We start from the raw sequence: 21680 nt of genomic DNA on the forward strand, positions 1-21680 counted from the left end.
ACTCAGGCCAGCAGATGGATCCTAACCCGGGAGGTCCCATAGAGTGGCTGGGTGGGGATGTTTGAGTGGGGGCTTGGAGTATAATCGGAGTTTGCCTGGTAAGATGGTAAATCATTATTTAAAGGAGACACTGGCATGTTTTAAAGCTGCTGCTCTTCTAATACATCCCTTCTGCTTGTAAAAGCTGGAGACTGCGACTGCGCGGTGTGGGGACCCTGCGCCAGCCTCCTGCGCTCTCCGTGTGTCCTGGCGCCGTCGCAGCTGTGGGTCACGGCTCCCAGGGCGCCAGATGTCTCCAGAACTTTCCCAGGCACAGTGTGGGTCACATAGGAAGAGCCGCAGGCCCCCGGGGTCCCTGCATGTAGCTGGGGCACTTCATGTGGGCCTCGTGCTGCCTTCAGAGCACCATGCGAGGCCCCTGGGATTTCCCACAACTCACGGAAGCTCCAGTAAGCAGCACGCCCAGGGCCAGGCCAGGTCTTTGTCCGCTAGAGCCCACGCTTTCCCTCCCACAGTATGCTAGGGATGGACAGCTGGGCACAGGCAGCACAGAGGTGAAGAGCAGGGCTGCGTGCCTGCTGGCCGGGCCTCACGCCCCAGCCCTCCCCACACAGGCCAGGCCTCTCGCCCCAGCCCTCCCCACACGGCCAGGCCTCATGCCCAGCACTCCCCACACGGGCCAGGCCTTGCACCCCACCACTCCCCACACGGCCAGGCCTCACGCCCAGCACTCCCCACAAGGGCCAGGCCTCTCGCCCTAGCACTCTCAGGCCCCCAGGGCCACATACTGACCCTGTGACCGGAGTAGCTATGGGTGCTGTGCCTGGTTCCTCATCCATAAGTGAGGATATTTTACTTACCATGAATAACATGGTAGTGCCACTCAGCCAAGGGGCACTATAAACTTATTCTCCCACAATTCCACAGGCCGAAAGCCCAAAAATCAGTGTTAGCAGGTGAAAACCAAGGGGTCAGTGGGGCCACTTTGGAGGCCTCATGAGAGGATCCTTCATGCCTCCCCCAGCTTCTAGTGGCTCGGCTCTCCCTGGCTTACGGCTGCATGGCGCCAGCCCCTGCCTCCAGGGCCACGTGACCCTCTCCTTGTCTGTGTGTCTGTCTGTGCCGTCCTTTAGCCTCCTTCTCGTAAGGTTGCTGTGGTTGCGTTTAGCACGTCCACCCCACCCCAGATAGACCGCACTACCCTCCGCTTCTCAAGATCTCTCGCTGAGTCGGGGCCGGAGTCTGTGTCACGTGAGATATCGGGGACCCAGCGTTAGGGCATGGGTGTCTCCGCCGCGCCCAGCTCCTCCTGTGCACACTGGTGAAGCCCAGTCTGAGACACCCCAGGCAGCACAGCCGGCCATCCAAGGCGGGGGAGGCCACTTCAGGCGTCTTTCCCAGGCTGATGAGCTGTCAGGTCTCATGTCTCTCCATGGAGATGAATTTCAGATTGGCAGGGAATAGCTAAAAACTCCAGCAGGCATCTTCCTGGCTTAAGTATGCAAGTGGCACATTATCACTCAAGCCACAAAGTTAAAAAAAAAAAAAAAAAAACGCTAAATCATGTTCTGTTTCGGTTTCTCTGATAGACAAGACTTTCATTTCTAATTTTATGCATCTCTGTGTCGTTTGAACTTCTTACAATGAGCATGTATTACTTTTACAACAACCTCAAAAAATATGTAACAGTTTAAGATTCTTTGATGCTTTCCTGTTACCCAGAGTCCAAAGCCCTTTGGACAGATCTTTATAGTCTGATCTCATTTGTTTTTCTTTTCCGTTTCCTCTAAAGAAACAGTGTTGCAGCCTCAACCACCCACCATCCATTCCCCAAATATTCCTCCACTGAGCAAATGTCTATTGAGTGTTGTATCCGTGCTAAGCAATGTTCTGAGCGCTGCAGACAAGCAAACAGCCTGCCCGGATAGAACTTGACCTTCCAGCAAGCCAGTGGTGCAGAGAGTAGCACGGGCGCATTGACACACGTTGCTCCTCTGTGTGTCCTCTGGCTCTCTGCCCGTTCCTCCCATCTCGGTTCAGATGCTGCATGCTGTGTGAGGCCCCAGGGCTACCCCTGCAGTGAGAGGCCATGAAGTCCCCGTGCAGGCATCCACACGCACTGCCCCTACCTTCCCACCAAGATGCAGCCACTTGTAAAAGAAACAAGGCTGGACTTGGACTCTGGAGGAGGGCTGTGCGCTCCACTTTGCCTGCAGGAGAGCTGGCTGGGGAACAGAGGCTGGGCAAGGGCATCAGGACGTGTGCACACAGAGCGCTGAGCGCAGAGAGGACCCGGCGTTAACCGCCAGCCGCTGCCTTCGGAATGAGCAGCTGAAACCGAAATGAGGTTTTTGGATTTGTGTTCTGCGCCACCTGCACCTGGCGTAGGAGCCTGTGCCCCTCACTCAGTAAATGTTTCCTGAATCCAATTGAAATGCAATCTGACCTTGTTTGGGGACTTTCCCCCCCAGGTATTCTGTTTACAAGGACCCAGCAGGCTGGCTGAACATCAACCCCATCAACGGCACCGTGGACACCACAGCTGTGCTGGACCGCGAGTCTCCGTTCGTCCACGACAGCGTGTACACTGCCCTCTTCCTGGCTATCGACAGTGGTGAGTGACTGGAAAAGACCAGGAGGGCCTGCTTTTCAGTTACAGAATTATCTTTATGTCCTCATTTCCTCTTTCTTCTGATTGCTTCGGATACACCTCGGGGTGTTTGGGAAACAAGTGTTGAAACACAGACATGTGGAGTCAGTGATAGTCCCTGCCTTGGAGACGTGGGAGGAAGAACAGTGGGCACTCAGGGGTCCGAGCGGCCAGCTCAGGGGCGCCGTCTCCGACAGGTGCTCGGGTCAGGCCTGGAGTCACATGCTCATTTGTAGAGAGGGTCCTTTGATGTAATGCAAGTTGAAAGGAAAGTCCCAGAGGACACCTCTGACCCCGACAATTGGATTGTTTCCCTGGCTTTTATCCTATTAGGATACACGGCCTCGGAAAGCAGCAGGCACACTCAGCTGAACCTTCATAAGGACCCAACGATTGCTGTTCATTCCCAAGCAAATAATGCGGCATCCATGTGCCAGACCTGTTTTGGATGCTGGGGACCTAGCAGTGGACAAAGCAAAGCCGTTCTTTAGGAGCTAACATCCTAGGGAGGACACAATGCACCAGGACCGTCCTCTGCTCTTCGGAAGTCAGACTGTAGGGAGGAGGGCAGAATCAGGGTCTCTTAAGAGACCGTGCGGGGAGTTAGGCAAGGTGGCATCCTGCCCTAGGAGCAGGAGAGGGGAAGAGAAAGGGGCGGATTCTGGATGGGTTCCGTACACTCTACATGCAGAGCCGGCAGGACCCGCCGCTAGCTGGGGTGGGGATCAGGGCTGGGTTTGGGATGCGGCCAGCTGAGATGTCACTTGTGTCCGCTGCACGAGGAGTTTTGTTATCCCTGGAAGCCGGATGCTCACAGCTGCACATTCTGTTTTGAGTCCTTGGGGACCGAGATGAAATGTTCAGGGCTCTAGAGGTGCCTGTGATCCTACTCGGTAACAAGGGGAACTCGGAATTCTCTAACCCACGCTGTGTGCAGGAGGCTCGCACAAAACAGTGGGAGAACACGGGTCTGAGAAGGACGCCATGGCAGAGAGGGCGCCACAGGGAATGTGACTCTTGCTTGTAGCCCCGTCAGACAGGTAGGACCTGGGCAAGTGGCAGGGCCGGGCGACGCAGGCATCTAAGAGCAGAGCCGGGGAATCCAAGCTGGGAGGCGGCGCACAGAGGAGATGAGAAGAAGGCAAGGCGAGCATCACTGCCAGGGGACACGGAGGAATCTCGGGGGATGCGTGCGGGGAGTCTCGGGGGATGCGTGCGGGGAGAGTCGTGTCTTCACGGCGTCTCAGGAGCCACGTGGTTCTTTTTTGTTAAGATTTATTTATTTGAAAGAGTTACTCAGAGGGAGAAGGAGAGACAGAGACAGAGACAGAGAGAGAGAGAGAGAGCTAGAGAGAGGTCTTCCATCTGCTGGTTCACTCCCCAGATGACCGCAATGGCCGAAGCTGAACCAATCCAAAGCCAGGAGCCACGAGCTTCCTCCGGGTCTCCCACGCGGGTGCAGGGACCCAAGGACTTGGGCCATCTTCTACTGCTTTCCCAAGCCACAGTAGAGAGCTGGATTGGAAATGGAGCAGTAAGGGCTAGAACTGGCGCCCACGTGGGATGCCGGCACTGCAGGCAGTGGCCTTATCCACTACGCCACAGCGCCAGCTCTGAGCCACATGATTCTTTAGCTGGAACAGGCAACGGAAAGATCCCACATGCTCTTAATAAAATAGCTCAGACCTTCCTCAGCCATGAGCTGGACCAGACAGTGCGCTTGGTCCTGGAGAGTCAGAGGGAAATACCCTGAGTACCTCGTGCTTGGTGAGCTCATGAGTCCCGGGGGAGTGAGCCACCTAAGGAGAAGTCAGTGGAGCGGTGTTGCTGTTCTGATGTCCCTAAGCCCAGAGGAGACCCTCGTCCAGCCTGGGGGAGGGGACACCTAAGTGATGGAGGCTACGTTGGAGAAAGGGTGCTCAGGAGAAGCCTGGAAGAACTCAGCTACGTGGAAGGTTGGTCTGTATTACTGGGAGCTGGCGTGGCAGGTGCCGGGGTGCAAGGATAAAGGCGGAGAAACGGGCAGGCACCAGACTGTTCTACGGCTGGAAATGGCTCCGGCGCTGAATGCCCAGCACCGTTCCCAGGGCCTGGCTTCCTGTAAGTGCTGTTAAATCCTGACCTCGATCATGAGAGGCCCCAGGTACTCTGCCGAGGAGCTGGGCTTGATGTCACTCACGTGGCTCCAGAAATAACTTCGGGAAGATAACTCACTCCTATGGCAGTGCAGGAAATGGACCCAGTGATGACAGGAGGCAGGGCAGAGAGGCTGTGGGGAAAAAAGCAAATGAGGATTAAGGGGAGAAAGGACCCAAACCAAGGCGGTGGAGTCAGTGTGGGAACAGCGAGTGTGCACTTGGGAACCGTGTGAAGAACCACAGCAAGTGTCTGGGGTAAAGGCGCTCGAATCTGCCCAGGACAGCAGAGTGGCATGGAAAGGTTGGCTGTAGGTCACGCTGCAAAGGAAGAAACAGGGTTTTGTAGAGAACATGTGCCGAGCACGAACTGGAGAGGGGTGATAGTCCAGAAGTCAGGGAGGACGCTGGCAGTGACACGACCAGAAACTAGATACACAGGACGGGGTGCCCCAGAGTTTCTGGGGTGTCGGTGCAGAGCCGACGCGCCACAAAAAGCCAGAAGCACGGGACAAGAAGAAAGAAGACTTCGCACAGGGCGGCACCTGGGCAAAGGGGGTGGGAGCCGTCGGACAGAGCTGCTTCCGAAGGAGGAGGCTGGGGCAGGGCCGTGGATGACAAGGAGCCAAGGGTGATTACAGTCTGCCTGCACAAGAAGTGTCGATCACAGAGCAGCTGGAGAGATGGCATGTGCTTGTAGAGAGATTTGTCAGCCAAGAACGCCGTGGAGGAGGGCTGGCTACGTCTGGGCACGGTTGTCACTGCCTTACGGAATATTTTATGCAGTCATTAATCAAAAGAGAAGACTGGAAATGCAGCACCCTTGAGCTGCTGTCAGAAATGACGGCCCTCTCCAGGTACGCGGTGATCAGTTAAGTCACGTTGAGTGTGTGTGCGCCTGTCGCCAGCGTCACAGCAAACTACACTGCGATGCATGCACTAGAGAACAGATGCGGAATCGTGCTGACTTCATCCCAGTCTCATCGTTAGGATTGTTACCTTTGGTTTCTCACAACTTTAACACTCTTTGAAATCTCTACCTGGGGGCAGTGTTGTGGCCTAGCGGGTTAAGCTGCCCCTGCAATGCCAGCATCCTGTAGGGGCTCCCATTGGAGTCCTGGCCACCCCACGTCCAATCCAGCTCCCTGCTGATGCACCAGGAAAGCAGCAGAGACGGCCTGAGTCTGTGTCTCCCTGTGCAGACCCAGATACAGCTTCCGGTTCCTGGATTCGGCTTGGCCCAGCCTGGCCATTGCAGCCATATGGGGCATGAACCAGTGGACAGCAGGCTTCTCTGTGTGCGTCTCTCCCTCTCTCTGTAACTCTGCCTTTCAAATAAATAAATTTTTAAAAATCTTTTTTAAAGAAAAATAAATAAAAATCCCTATGCAGAAGCAGCAGCCCGAAGTTCTCCCGGCTGCTCACCAGCGTGTCTGATTCCGAGAAAATCCCCTGCGGTGTGGTCAGGACCTGGTGCCGCCGTCCAGCTCCTGAGGAGCCCCCGTGACACCTGCATCCCCTCATTACTCGGCACACACGCGTGAGCACCGGGCTGCAAGGCTGTGCCAGCTGCTCACGGACACAGGGGCACGGACTCTGCTCCCACCCCACAGGGAGGGGATTCCTGCTTCTAACTGAAGGGCCGTGGCCTCCAGACTCTCCATCGAGCTCCATACCAAATACTGAGCCAGTGTTAATCCCACCCCAGCGCGGGTTCTGGAAAGGAAAGAATGATCCTCCCAAGGCTCAGAAAAATAGAGTTTGAAACCCACCACCTGTCTCACTCTGTTAATACTAACATCAGACAAGGACAGGCAAAATCTGGTGTCACAGATGCTGCCAGAATGTCCCTGAAGATGAAACAGGTTGGCATTAATACACGAACCATGGTTAGCAGGAATAATCCTGAACAAGGCACAGAAGACTTAGAGCAAGAGAACACAGATTTACAAGACCTCATTAAATGGGAATAACTTTTGCTTCTAGACTCCCTTTTTGTCGGTCACGGAAAACTTATCTCTAGCTATTCTGTTTGGCCAGGAAAAAGCAACCCTCGCCCATTAGATCAAAGTTGATAGCACTAACTGATGTCTCCACTTGATCCAAAGTGAACATTTGTTTTTATTAATTTTATAGAAATTCAATTTATTTGATGGAATGAAAGACTAAGGATTCTTGTCATACATGGTAGGAAAGCTACATCTGTTCTATTGATTCTCTCTAAACAAAGGCACCCAGGAATTTATACCAGAACACACTGATTAAATAGAAGGCTGCAGGAATTTCCAACTAGGTTGTAGCAATCCAGTGCCCCCACTGTGAAACAAGAAAATCCCCAAAAAATAACAGAAATCAGGTGATAAAGAGAATTCTCCACTGTAAAGGCATCGGAAAGCTGCAGAAGGCAGGAAGGCTAGAGCAAACTAAAATGCCAGGTAGGGGAGGGTCTTGCAAAAACAGTGCAAGAGAGGCAGCCGCTCAGCCCCACAGAGCCGGCCTGGCCCAGGCAGAGGGCCCTCAGACAGAGAGATAGGGAGCAGAGACTTGTGGGAGTCGGGGCAGCCAGTGTGACCCATGTGAAATTTGTAGGACCTTACACACATGGTCATCCTCCCCGCTGGACAAATGCCTTTTAAAGAGCAGAGTGAAATCTCCCGGCATCTCCCAGGGGACAGACCAGCCAGAGGAGGCAAACTGCAGACACACAGCCGTCCCCTTGTTTCCAATATTTGCCAGGTTTTGAAGCTACAGGGACTGGAGGATGGGGTGGAGACGGCTGGGGATCAGAAGGGCAGAGCCGGGTCTCCTGCGGCCTTCCTGGGCTAAGATTCTCAAGGCCCTTGATCAAAATCCTGGGAGCGCCAGGCCCAGCCACAGCGAGAGACCAGACGCTGGCTGAGTCTGCCTGGGACCCAGCTCAGCCCTGGACGGTGGATGAAGTGAGTCCCCATCCCACCTGGCCAGCAGGAGAGAAAGGAAAACTCATTGTAGGAAACATCATCCTGAGACTCTCGTTCTGCACAGAAAGCCCAGTTAACCATTTAAAAACTTACTGAATGGAACTGTCAGCGACAGGAACGTGTAACTGACACTGGAGAGAAGAACTGGACCGACTGGGGATCGAGAGACTTGAATTGGCACATACGGGCTTTACAGTAACGACAGCTGGCTGCTGTGTTCGTGGATACGGAACAAACGATAGATTGGTCTGTTGAAGAAAACGATGTCAGAGAGTCTGCGCGACAGAATCCGATCCTCTGCTATTAGGAACTCAACAGGTGGGTTCAGCAGCAGAACACACACTGACTGGGAGGGAGAATCTACAGAAAACACCAGCGTGACGCACGGAGGGAGCAACGAATGGGGGAACTCAGCCAGGAGACCAGTGTGGCAAACACAAGGCGGGATCCCAGCCGACAGCAGAGTGATGGTGGAGCAGAAACGTGATGCCCAGGGATGTCCCAAACCAGTAACAGACGTCTCTACCCACTCATTCAAGGTCAGCGAAGCACAGCAGGACAGTCAGAATAAAAACCTTCCTCAGGACACCATGGCCGAAGTAATGGTAACCAAATCCAAGGAGAAAAAGTGACAGCAGCTTGAGAATCAAAGGAGGAGACCACCTGTGCAGCAGCAGATGGAGCGACTGCAGATGGCGAACTGACTGACACAGGGCGTCCAGACTGGCACATGACATCCCAACTGACAGGCATCCCAACTGACACGTGACATCCCAACTGACAGATGGTATCCCGACTGACACATGATATCCGGACTGACAGATGGCGTCATGACTGACAGATGGCAAACTGACTGACACAGGGCGTCCAGACTGACACGTGACATCCCAGCTGACAGATGGCGTCATGACTGACAGATGGCGAACTGACTGACACAGGGCGTCCAGACTGACACATGACATCCCGGCTGACAGATGGCGTCATGACTGACAGATGGCGTCATGACTGACAGATGGTGTCCTGACTGACACAGGGCGTCCAGACTGACACATGACATCCCGACTGACAGGCGTCCCAACTGACACGTGACATCCCAACTGACAGATGGTATCCCAACTGACACATGACATCCGGACTGACAGATGGCGTCATGACTGACAGATGGCAAACTGACTGACACAGGGCATCCAGACTGACACATGACATCCCGGCTGACAGGCGTCCCAACTGACACGTGACATCCCCAACTGACAGATGGTATCCCGACTGACACATGACATCCGGACTGACAGATGGCGTCCTGACTGGCAGATGGTGTCCCAGCTGACAGATGGTGTCCTGACTGACACATGACGTCCTGACTGACAGATGGCGTCCTGACTCACAGATGATGTCCTGACTGACGGATGGCGTCCCGATTGACACAGGGCATCCCGACTGACACAGAGTGTCCTAACTGATAGATGACGTCCCGACTGACAGGTGACGTCCTGACAGATGGTGTCCTGACTGACACATGATGTCCTGACAGATGGCATCCTGACTCACAGATGATGTCCTGACTGACAGATGGCATCCCAATTGACACAGGGCGTCCCGACTGACACAGGGTGTCCTAACTGATAGATGACGTCCCGACTGACAGGTGACGTCCTGACAGATGGTGTCCTGACTGACACATGATGTCCTGACAGATGGCATCCTGACTCACAGATGATGTCCTGACTGATGGATGGCGTCCCGATTGACACAGGGTGTCCTAACTGATAGATGGCTTCCTGACTGACAGGTGTCCCGACTGACAGGTGACATCCTGACTGATGGTGACCCCACTGACAGAGGGCCTCCCTACTGACAGGTGATGTCCTGACTGACAGATGGTGACCCCACTGACAGAGGGCCTCCCTACTGACAGGTGATGTCCTGACTGACAGATGGTGACCCCACTGACAGAGGGCCTCCCTACTGACAGGTGATGTCCTGACTGATGGTGACCCCACTGACAGAGGACCTCCCTACTGACAGGTGACGTCCTGACTGACAGACGGCATCCTGACACATGGCGTCATGACAGATGGTGTCCTGACTGACAGGTGACATCCTGACAGATGACGTCCCGACTTACAGGTGATATCCTGACAGATATTGTCCTGACTGACACATGATGTCCTGACTGACAGATGGTGTCCTGACTGACAGATGGTGTCCCGACAGGAGAGACAGAATCCCTGAGTGACACAGCATCATTTCTCGGAACCCATTAAACATGGTGGCCAACCTAGAATTCTATTCTTGGATTTTTCCCTCTCACTGAAGCTGAGGTTAAGACATCTTGGAACAGCTGAAAAAGAAATGAGAAATTGCATAGCTAGTAGGTTCACACTCTTTACCCCAGGGGGTATTTCAGGCAGAGGGAAAGTGGTCCCAGAAAGACATGGAAATGCAAGAAGCATAAATAAAAGTAGAAAGGTATATATCTAGGTAATCAAATAATTTTAACAAGAGGAGTTAAAAATATTAGAGAGCTGGGCCAGCACTGCAGCTCACTAGACTAATCCTCTGCCTGTGGTGCCAGCACCCTGGGTTCTAGTCCCGGTCGTGGTACCGGATTCTGTCCTGGTTGCTCCTTTTCCAGTCCAGCTCTCTGCTGTGGCCCAGGAAGGCAGTGGAGGATGGCCCAAGTACTTGGGCCCTGCACCCGCATGGGAGACCAGGAGGAAGCACCTGGTTCCTGGCTTCGGATCGGCACAGCGTGCTGGCCGTAGCAGCCATTTGGGGGGTGAACCAACAGAAGGAAGACCTTTCTCTCTTTCTCTCTCTCTCTCCCACTGTCTATAACTCTCTCTCTCTCTCTCTCTCTCTCTCTCTCTCACTGTCTAACTCTGCCTGGCAAAATAAATGAATGAATGAATGAATGAATGAATAAATAAATAAGCTAGAATGCATGACAACAATGAACACAAATGATGGGAGTGGTCAACACAAGTTGACCAGCAGGGAAGATGTGGTTAGAGTGATACTTTGTTTTAGATTGTAATCCTGCGCAGTAACTAAAAGAAAAAGGTAAAACTCACAGCTTAATGAAAGGAGAAATGCTTGATTAAGCCAAAAGCAGACCAGAAAGGAGCAGGAAAGAACATTAAAAATATGGGCCAAATAAGAAAACAAGCAATATGAAAATGCAAACCTACTACCGCCATAATTAAAGGTAAAGTGAAAACGAGTCAGATACTCCAAGTAAAATTATCAGACTCCTTTTTTTAAAAAAAAAAAAGATTTATTTATTTATTTGAGAGGCAAAATTACAGATAGAGGGAAAGACAGAGGGAAAGGTTTTCCATCCACTGGTTCACTCTCCGAATGGCCACAATGGCCACAGATAGCCTGATCCAAAGCCAGGAGCCAGGAGCTTCCTCTGGGTCCCCTGCATGGGTTCAGGGGCCCAAGTGCTTGGTCCATCTCCCATTGCTTCTCCAGGCACAATAGCAGAGAGCTGGATCAGAGGAGGAGCAGCCGGAACTTCAACTGGCTCTCTGGTATGGGATGCCAGCCATCACAAGCAGCAGCTTAACCTGTGCCACAACACCGGCACCCAAAACTGCTCTTTAAGGCAAAAACACAGCAAGAGGTAATTGGGGGGTGAGGGCATTTCACACCGATAAGGGAAGCATTCCAAGCGGGGGAGATACCCGCTCACAACCCTAAATCTGTGTGCACCCCACAGCACAGGTTCAGTGTAACAGGGCAGAGAAAACTAGGGCTAGGCACTGTGCACACTGGGTTAAGCCACAGCTGGGATGCTCACTCCCCACATCAGAGTGCCGGAGTTCAAGTCCTCGTTCTACCTCACATTCTGACTTCCTGCGAATGTGCAGCTTGGGAGGCAGCAGCTGGTGTTCAAGGAGTTCAGTCCGTGTCACCCACTTGGGAGACCTGGGTTCTGGCTGTGTTCTAGCACTGCAGTCACTTGTGAAGGCACCAGTGGATGGGGTCTCTCTCCTCTTCTCCCATCTGCCTCTCCAGAAAAAAAAAGGTATTTAAGAAGAGGAAAGGATATTTGGCCAACTTTGAATATGATTTGGATGTGATGAAACAGTTTCCTAAAAATTATAACTTATAAAAAGTTGCCAAAGAAGAAATAGAAAATTTTGAATACTCTAATATTTAGGGGAAGAAAATGTGCTGTTAAAACTGTTTCCACAAAGAAATCAGCAGGCCCAGATGGCTTCACTATATGTTTCAAAATATTTGAGAAAGAAAAACACTGACATCAACAAACTTTTCCAGAAATAGAACAATTAGGAACTCTTTTTGAAAGAAAAAGTTTTGTCCAAAACCTGAAAAACACCATACAAGAACTTAAAATTACAATCTCACTCATGAGTATAAATGAAAAAAAATCCTTAACAAAATAGTGAATCTAAAAAAGCTGATATGATCATCTCAGCCATTGCCTTTGAAAATAATTCCACATTGATTCATAATCTTTTTCAAATTTAGCAAACTAAGATATTTCCTTAATCTGATTTAAAAAAAAAAAAAACTTTACAAAAGGAGCTGCTGCTTCCACAGACATCCAGCTAAATGATGAAAACCTTTCCCTGAGATTAGTTCCAGTACAAGAAGAAAATAAACAGAAATGTTAGAGAATAAAAGAAAAAAATCTGTTTTCAGAAAAACTATTGGTGAATTTAGTAAAGTTTGTCAAATATAAGATCTGTATACAAAGTTAATTTTTTAGATCCCGTCAATGAGCAATTAGAAAATGAAACTTTAAAATATGCCACTCACAGTAGCACCACAAGCCTCAGATAGTAAGCTATAGGTTAAAAGAAAGGTGTCTAAGTCCTCTACGTGGAAAAGGGAAGTAACTACATAAGAGAATTTTTAAGCCTGCAAACATAGGGAGCTATACCATGTTCATGGACTAGAAAACTCAATGCTACTGAAATACCATTGCTCTCCAAACTGACATAAATGATCAAAATCAATGCAATATCAAGCAAAATTCCAGCATTTTTTGTCAGAGAAGGGGATTGGCACAGATTGAACCAAAAAATATTTCAAATGAAAATAGCTAAGGCAATTTTTAAAAATAAGTTGGACAACTTACACTATCACATTTTGGACCAACTGAAAAGCTATAGTAATTTAAGCTATGTGCTACTCACACGAAGATGGGAGAAAACTGACCAATGAACTAACTTAGAGAGTTCCCAAAGAATCCCACACATTCACACTCCTCAGTTATGACAAGGACAACACAGCACAGCCTGTATATCACACAGCATGGCCAATGAACAGTGATGGGTTGATTGGATAAAAGTGGAAGAAATATATCCTAACTCTTCTCTTAAACTGTATAAAATCATCAGTTCTAAATACATTAGAGATAAAAATACAGAAGACAATGGGAGGCACCAGTTGATGCCTCGAGGAGCTATGTCTCTAACACCCACCAGGGAAACCTGGACTGAGTTCCCAGCCTCTGGCTTTGACCTGGCCCAGTCCCAGCCTTCACGACCCACCAGTTGGGAGCCAGTATCTATCTCTCTCTCTCTCTCTCTCTCTCTCCCTCCCCCACCACACACACCCTTGCCTCTAAAATAATTACTTAAAATAAAGTGAAATAATGCATCTTTCGAAGGAAGACAGAGACCATACATGTCCTTGGTGTAAACAAGTTTTTTAAACACAAAAATCCAAACCACACAGGGTCAAATGATATATAAATTAAAATTAAGAACTTTGTTCATTTAAATGACATTATTAAGAAAGTCAAAAATGTATCCCACAGAGTAGGAGACAGGTATAATATAAAGAAATCCTCTAGTCTGTAAGCAAAGGATACAACCCAAGGGAGAGTGGATCAGGAACTTGAACAGGCAGCTCACAGAAGAGGGCATGAAAGATTCGCAGTTAATCAAGGATACATAGATTAAATTATAAAAATACAACATTAAAATACAAATTAACCAGGAAACGTAATGAAAATCAATACAAAAGCACACCTGCAAAACTGGCTTAAATTTAAAAACGGAAAATACCAAGCTCTGGCGAGGAGGTGAAATCATCGTACTGGTAAACAGTGGGTGCAGCCACGTTAGAAACAAGCTGTCAGCTAAGTCTGAGAGTCTGTTCACCCTGTGGTCCAGGAATGCCATGCCCAGGTATCATACGTCCAACAGAAACGTGTTCTACAAAATGCAGGTGCCAGAGCTACTCACAAAAGCCCCAGATTGGAAGGCATCCAAATGCCCAGTGAGGGCTCAGCTCACTAGGCTAATCCTCCACCTTGCGGCACCGGCACACCATGTTCTAGTCCCGGTCGGGGTGCCGGATTCTATCCCGGTTGCCCCTCTTCCAGGCCAGCTCTCTGCTATGGCCAGGGAGTGCAGTGGAGGATGGCCCAAGTGCTTGGGACCTGCACCCCCTGGGAGACCAGGAGAAGCACCTGGCTCCTGCCATCGGATCAGCGTGGTGCGCCGGCCGTGGCGGCCATTGGAGGGTGAACCAACGGCAAAGGAAGACCTTTCTCTGTCTCTATTTCTCACTGTCCACTCTGCCTGTCAAAAATTTAAAAAAAAAATGCCCAGTGAACATGGGGTAACAATTTGTGGTACCTTCACACAGTGCAGCAAGCATGAGTGCACGCCCACACCTACGCCCGCCAGCACACGGGAATCTCGCCAGCGTAATGTAAGCACAGCGGCGCACGCGGGATGACTGCATCTGTGCGCTCAGACTGGTGATGCTGACCATCGCTGTCAGGTGACCTCTGGGTGACTTTCTTGGTCTGCTAGTGCTGGACCACCACGTGGATGTGTTCCAGTGGAGAGAGTTCTTCAGGCCGTGTGTTTGTGACACATGTTTGTAAGAAAATTCAACAACACCAACAAAAAAAATGCGTGGCCACAGTGTGGAACCCTGCTCGTCTTCCCCAAGTGCTGCTCATGCCTGCACAGACCACGGCCACCGTGTCACTCCAGCCTAGGACAGCCCAGCCTGCTGATGGGCAGACCCTGCCAGGAACGGAGACGAGTGAGATTCCTGCGCGGACAAACAGAGCACGCACCCCGCAGTCCCCACCGCACGCTGCAGGGGCACACGTGCACTCCTCGTCACCCGCTCCGCACACCTCTTCAGGGGAACGATCATAGCAGGGTACCGAGAGTCCTTTCCTGCAGGTGCCTCTGAGAGGCTGGGGGCTGTGCGGTGAGGGTGGAGCAGCAGAACAGACCACACACGGCCGGAAACCAGACCTGAAGCTAACGAAATTAGAGAGCCTCCTGGCCCTGTTTGGCCAGAGCCCCAACGCCAGCGTAGACAAACTGTGGGATCGTGCTTTGTGATACCACCTGGGGAGGAACAGACACTTTGTGATCCGCCAAGGGTGCGCTCAGGGCGCCTTTCTGGAGCAAGTATCGATTCTGGTGCGCTGCGTCCTACCTGGGAGCATCGTTTCAACAGAATGAGATGCGTTTCTGTTTTGCTCCATCAGAACGGGCTCTGGTTAAGTGGTTGGAGGAGTAAAGCCTTTAATCCTATAAATTAAGCCAGGGTGACCTTTCGTGTTGGCAAGCATTTTATCTTTAGAGATGGATAGCACCGTCTGCCTTCAATGGCCCAGATTTTCTGAAAAGGTTAGGACGGCGCCTTCAGAGAACAGGACTCTTTGATCAAAGACTCCAGCAGACACGGAAGGCTCCCTCACCTTAAGGCCGTGGGGGATGGTAACAGCCAAGGAAAACACCAATTGGAGAGGGAACATTCCAGAATGCAATAACAATTGAATTCCTCTGGGATGTGATGACAGTGAGGCAAACAGTGTCAGCACTGGGCAAATCCCTGGGTGATTACTGCTCCCGCCCAGGTAGTCCCCAGGAAGGTCAAGGGTCAGTCTCACCTGCGTGTGGGCTGGAAACTGTCAGAAACGATTTCTCAGGAGAGACCTCAGGTTCCCCGCGGGGAAGGCCACAGGCTGCTTCCTGGCACGCCACCTCCTGCCGCGGAGTCTACCTGTGCTCAGCTGGTCCCCCTGCCGCCTCCCCTGGATCTCATCGGTCACCGTCGCTCCCTTCAGGAATTGGGTCGGGGTCAGCGGTCCACGACTGAGGCCGAACGAGCTCTCGGGTTCTCTGGGGAGGTCTATGCAATGAAGACGAGTACTTCACCCAGGAAACCCAAACGCCCTTCTCCCAAGCCCGTGCCAAGCAGATGCCGTAAGGGAAGAGGAGAATAAGTAGCCTTGTCGGCTCTGCCCCGGCCTCAGTGCACAGGAGATCATTTTGAACCGGGAAGCCCAGGCCCTCTGCAGGCCATCGGGAGGCTTCCGTGGTGTCCCAAAGTGTCTTCTGATTCCACTGCAAGAAACGGGGGATGACTGGCAGAGAAGCAAAGCCACTCACCACTGAGCACGCAGTGCGTTCCTCCTGACTCAGCAACCTGCAGGGAGTGCGCTTGAGTCCCTCGGCGAGAAATGCGGTGTGAGGTGCCAAGGCACGGAACCAGGCACCACGGCTGCAGAGTGAGAATGGAATAGACTGGCACGAGTTTTCACAGGCTGAGATACACCATGTCCCAGCCCGCGTTCTCCCTCAGTCCCCTACCAAATAGATTTTCTGACATTGCTGGTGGATTGTGGATTCAAAATTGAAACATTGTTCAAAGTACATTTAGGCTGATGAAAAAGAGGGGGAAAGAATTGTCATTTTGACCCATAGTGAGATGGCTCCTGAAGGCTGAATAAGGTTGGTCCCCAAACGGAAGTTGAGGGAAAGAAACTTCAGATCAACCAAGCTCTAGACTGCATGGGGTACATGGTATGATTATTTAGGCTGATCTACTTAAAAGATGCTGGTTTGGATAAAATCAAGCCATTAATGATGATGGCGCCCCAATTCAGCCAGTTTAACACCCTTCCCGCAGCCATGCTATTACTTGAGGAAGAAGAATAAATCGAAGACCTAGCCATCATTTCTTGTTATTTCAGGTACCAGTAAAGCATCAATCATGTTGGAAATACTAGCTATAATCTTGTCACCGACAAAATGGTCCCATAAAAGAACCCTTCAGATGTGCGAATGGGCAGGCTGTGGTCAGAGCTATTTGGAGGCAGCCCACTCTGTCTGTGGAAGTAATGGGGCTTGGGGTTCCACCTCACTGTGGAAGGAGCCCCTCCCTTCCTCAGCTGCGTGGCCCCAGGCGTGAGCCTACACTCTCAGCCTCAGAACGGGGATGAGGCCACCTGCCTGATGGGTGGCTCTGTCGACTGCAAAGCCTGAACGCAGGATTGCAGGAGCCTCGTGAGCACCCAGGCAACGTTCCCAGGAACTGAACGGGGCCTGGCCGCGGACTGATTCTCTCAGCTTCATCATCGTCAGTGTCTGAAAGGCCATCTTACCACGCCCTGGTGGCGACCTCACCATTTCTCCAGGGACACGGGGAGGCAGAGACCCCTCCCTGCGAAGCAGGTGCAGAGTCAGACACCAGAAAACGCCTCCTTCTGCCGCCCCAGCCGCTGGTGGTGCTGCCCCTGGCTGCATGGGGAGGCTGAAGCCGCCTGGTGGGACGTTTCCATGGTGACCAAGCATGTCAGCCTCTCAGACATAACATTTTCATCCATTTGTGTGGGAGCTGCTTGTGGCATTCAGACAGGCGTCAGCGATTCCCATCAACACCACCAGCTCAGCCCACCAAGGGGTCTCCTGGCTGCTCCTCCCCTGCCCTCCCAACTCCACAGCCGGGCCAGGGCATGGCCCGTGACCCAGTCCCTGTGCTACAACCTGCCCTCCCCGGGGCTCCTCCTGTCACTCCCAAGCCAGTCCTCCACGTGCACCAGCCTCCTGGAGCCACCTAGGGCCCTGCGTCCTCAGTCCCTTTGCTCGGACACTCACGGCTGTCCCCATCACGGCCCTGGCCTCCGAGCTGGTCTTCCGTGTGTGCACTCTGCTTGCTCAGATCCAGCCCATCCTCTTCTTCTTAATCAAAGCCAGTCTCGTCCTGCAAGTCTTTGAACTTCTCACAAGCAAGATCACATCACTTCCCGCCCTGGAGCAGCGTTCTCACCCGCAGGCCCCTGGGGCACCGCCCGTGTGTGTGAGATGTCCGGGACAGGCACCTGTGCAGAGACAAAGGCGGAGGAGCGGGCGCCGGGCGAGGAGTGGGCCTGGGCGCCAGTACAGAAAGGCCTAAGGTTTCTTTTCAGTCTGATGCAAATGTGCCAAAGTCAGATCGTGGTGACGCTACAACTTCATGAATTTACTGAAAATCAAAACTGTTGTAAAAATGAGCAGAGTAAGAGAAGAGAAGGGAGAACTGGAGGGGAAAAAAAAACATTTCTTTTAGTCCCTGGATAATTTTTGAGTTTAACATTTCCTTTTCCTATTATTATAATAATCATGCTTATTCTAAGAAAATTAAAAATAGAGAGAAGTATTATTGCAATGGTAATTACCAGGAGAGATAATCACCACTTAAGTGTTGATATATTTCCTTCTAATCTTTTCCTAATCTTATGTACGTATTTTTTAATGAGATCATGCTCTGTTTCTGCTTGTGTCTATTAGTGACGAGATAAAATGCGTATCCATGTGCGGCTTCTGAACAAGGGAAGCTCTCAGAGGAATCTCAGGGCAGTTTTTTTGTCCAGGTGCAGATCCTTTTGGTCAAGGTTCCAAATAAAATAAAATTCCTGCGGTTAACAGAGCCGGAGCCTGGCCCTGTGGCCCGCTCACACACATTCTGAACCTCAGCACCGAAGCAGTGCCAGGCCCCGTGCAGCTCCGGCTTCTTGGGGCTTGGCTGTTGCTGTACCGGTGCTGGGCACGGAAGGGAGGAGCCCCGGACACTGCTTTCAACCCATGCTTAAGGCCAACCTCGGCACCCAGTCCTCACCCTTGGAGCTCTGTGGTTCTGGCTCGGTAGGGTCCATTCCGTTTCTGCAGCCGGGAGAAAGCTCGAGGGACGGGAATCCAGCGTCCCCCCTCACCAGGGGTTCCAGTTCCACAGGTCCAGTGTCCCCTGGTCAAGCACGGGCTGGAACCATTAACTGGAAATGCCCAGTAATAAGAGACTCAAGCACTTTAACTTTTGTTATAGTATGTGCTCATCCTTGTTCTACTACAGCTACTAGTCACTGTTGTTAATCTCTCACTGTGCCTAACTTACAAATTCAACTTTGGGGTACCTTTTATTATAGTATAGGCTGTGATTGTTCTATTTCATTATTAGCTGGGCCTGATTTATCAATTAAACATAATCGTAGGTGTGTATGAGTAGAAGGCACAGCCAGGGCTCAGCACCGTCTTTCCCTCCACGCATCCACGGCACAGCTTGGAACGTCTCCTCATCGTCCTGCTTCTCATAGGAAACTCAGGTCTGTCCCACCAAGCCAGCAGCACCAAGCCTCAGTGCAAAATCCTGAACATGTCCGGCCCGGGGCCCTCGGGCTGGGTGCAGCGCCTTGGCCCCCATCACATCCCCAGTGGAGAACTCACCTTCTCACCACGCCAAGGACCCACTGACTGCCCGGCTCGTGTCTCAGCCCTTCCAGACCGAAGCCCCCACGGCCACAGCCGGGTCCCCTCCCTGCATCTGGATGTTGGGCTTGATGGGCGCCTGTCTGGGCCTCTTCCCCAGGAAGGAGAGGACGAGCCGCAGGAACTCCCCTGCCAGCCGATGGTGAAGGGGCCCAGAGTCCTTCAGAGTTCCCCTCCGGGGCCGGCGCCGTGGCGTAGCGGCAAAGCCACAGCCTGCATGGAAGACCTCTGTATCTCATCTCTCCCTCTCTCTGTAACTCTGCCTCCCAAATAAGTAAATAAAGAAATCTTTAAAAAAAAATGAAGGCCCCAAGTTATACCCTGATTGCTTCTACTGCCCAGCAGCCCGCTAGTGATTCCATTTCTCGTCTCCAATCTAGCTTGTCCTGGGGCCAGCCCAGCCCGCGGCACCATCAGCCACTGGGAACCCCTTCTGCCCTGCTCAGCCGCTAGTTAGGGTAGAAGGCTCCAGGCAAGCCCTGGTCTCCCAGGGTCTACTCACCGTCTGTGAACACCCCGGCTATCTACTTTGATAGGCAGGGAAGGTGAGACCCGTTATCTCCTCTCTGAGTGACTGGAGTGTTAGTGTGACTTTGGTGTCGGAAGCTTAGCATTATCAAAACGTGGGAGAGCTAGGAAGTCTGTGGAAAACAGAACCAGAAGATAAGCCTGTTTTGATGCGAAAACAGGTTGGGATCCCCTGTAGTCTTCCCTGAAGCGCATGTTTTATGAACTTGTAGAAGACCTCTGAAGCGTGGATTTTAAAAACCTTTTGCACCAGAGCAGTCGCTGTGGCGTAGGCGGTAAAGCCGCCACCTGCAGTGCGAGCCTCCCATATGGGCGCTGGTTCGAGTCTTGGCTGCTACATTTCCAGTCCGGCTCCCTGATAATGCACCCTAGTGTAAAGCACAAGATGGCCAAGTTCCTGGGCCCTGCAGCCGCGTGGGTGACCCAGGGGAAGCTCCTGGCTCCTGGCTCCAGCCTGGCCCAGCCCTGGCCATCGTGGCCATCGCAGGGGGTAATTCAGTGGATGGAAGACCCCTCCACAGCTCTCTCCCTCCCTTTCTGTCTCTATATATGTATGTATGTATACATATATGTATGTGTGTATGTATATATACATATATAGTTTATATGTACATATGTAGACATATATAATACATATGTATGTGTGTATATATATATATATATAAAACTCTGCCTTTCAAATAAATCAATCTTAAAAAAAAACTTTTTGCACCAAAATAAACTTATCTTTTCATTCTGTTTTCCTAGAATGTTTGGAAGCACCCTTGTACCAAGCCTGAAGAACCTCAATCTTATGTATGATACAAGGTTGTGTAACATACTAAACTAGAAAAAAATCTGATCATTTATTCCTGTCCCCCTTGAAACCATTGCTGCAAGCAAAGTCTGTTGTGTGTGCATTGCACAGAGAACCATGCTGGGCGACGCTCACGCTGAGTGTGCATCGCACACCCGAGTGTATACTGCACAGAGAACCGTGCTCAGCAAGTCTTGCACGACCTCTGACCTCTGCCACCATCTTCCCTCTCCTCCACAGGCAACCCTCCTGCCACTGGCACGGGGACCTTGCTGGTGACCCTGGAAGACGTGAATGACAACGCTCCCGTCATCCACCCCACGGTAGCCGAAGTCTGCGATGACGCCAAAAACCTCAGCGTCGTCATCTTGGGAGCGTCAGATAAGGATCTGCACCCAAACACGGATCCTTTCAAGTTTGAAATCCACAAACAAACTGTTCCTGACAAGGTCTGGAAGATCTCCAAGATCAACAGTAAGTCTGCCTAGAACATTCTGCCTCACCCTTCTGACCTTGAACACATAGTTCCTCTTTCCTTAAGAGATCTTCCTCTCCAACTCTCGCATAGTTGAACTCAGAGATGCACGGCACGTGCTGACAGTGTCCCTTCCAGCAAACCAGTGGTTTGTAGACACGGCTCAGCCGCTTCTCCGTAAGCGTTGCCTCGTCCCTCCTCTTCCCCGCACTGCCCTGCAGCGCTGTACACCCGCTCTCTACCGTGCTCATAGCCCCACCGTCCTCCCAACACCCCTGCGGGCTGCATCCCTGCCGGCCCGAGGCGCCCGTCGCAGGCCTGTCATCCACACCCCTCCTCTTCCCTTTTTCTTGTAACTAAGCCATCAGGTTCTTTGTGTGTAGTGGCTTGCACAGAGCACTGGCCGGCCGCTCTGAAGACGGGGGCTCCTCGCTTCTGCCCCCACCCCCGTCTCCCGGCTCGGAAACAGGACGGCGTGCACCCCAGCTTCCACCAGCACTTGGGAGTGGCCGTGGCGCACTTGCCGCCCACAGGAACTGAGGACAAGCGAACCCCCTGCTGTGAAGACTCGCTAAGGCCTTCCTCCCTCCGCTCCC

General features: G+C 51.7%; 1 protein-coding gene across 1 annotated transcript in view; it reads left to right on the plus strand.

The window, feature by feature from the left end:
• CDH13 (cadherin 13) overlaps positions 1–21680 on the plus strand; it is a 983749-nt gene that overhangs the window by 953589 nt on the left and 8480 nt on the right. Inside the window, exons 11-12 of the mRNA XM_062176103.1 lie at positions 2472–2614; positions 20850–21083. Of these exons, the coding sequence (XP_062032087.1) occupies positions 2472–2614; positions 20850–21083 (377 nt within the window). The remainder of the gene's footprint in view (positions 1–2471; positions 2615–20849; positions 21084–21680) is intronic.

Source organism: Lepus europaeus, chromosome 19 (genome assembly GCF_033115175.1).
Source record: "Lepus europaeus isolate LE1 chromosome 19, mLepTim1.pri, whole genome shotgun sequence".
NCBI lineage: Eukaryota > Metazoa > Chordata > Mammalia > Lagomorpha > Leporidae > Lepus > Lepus europaeus.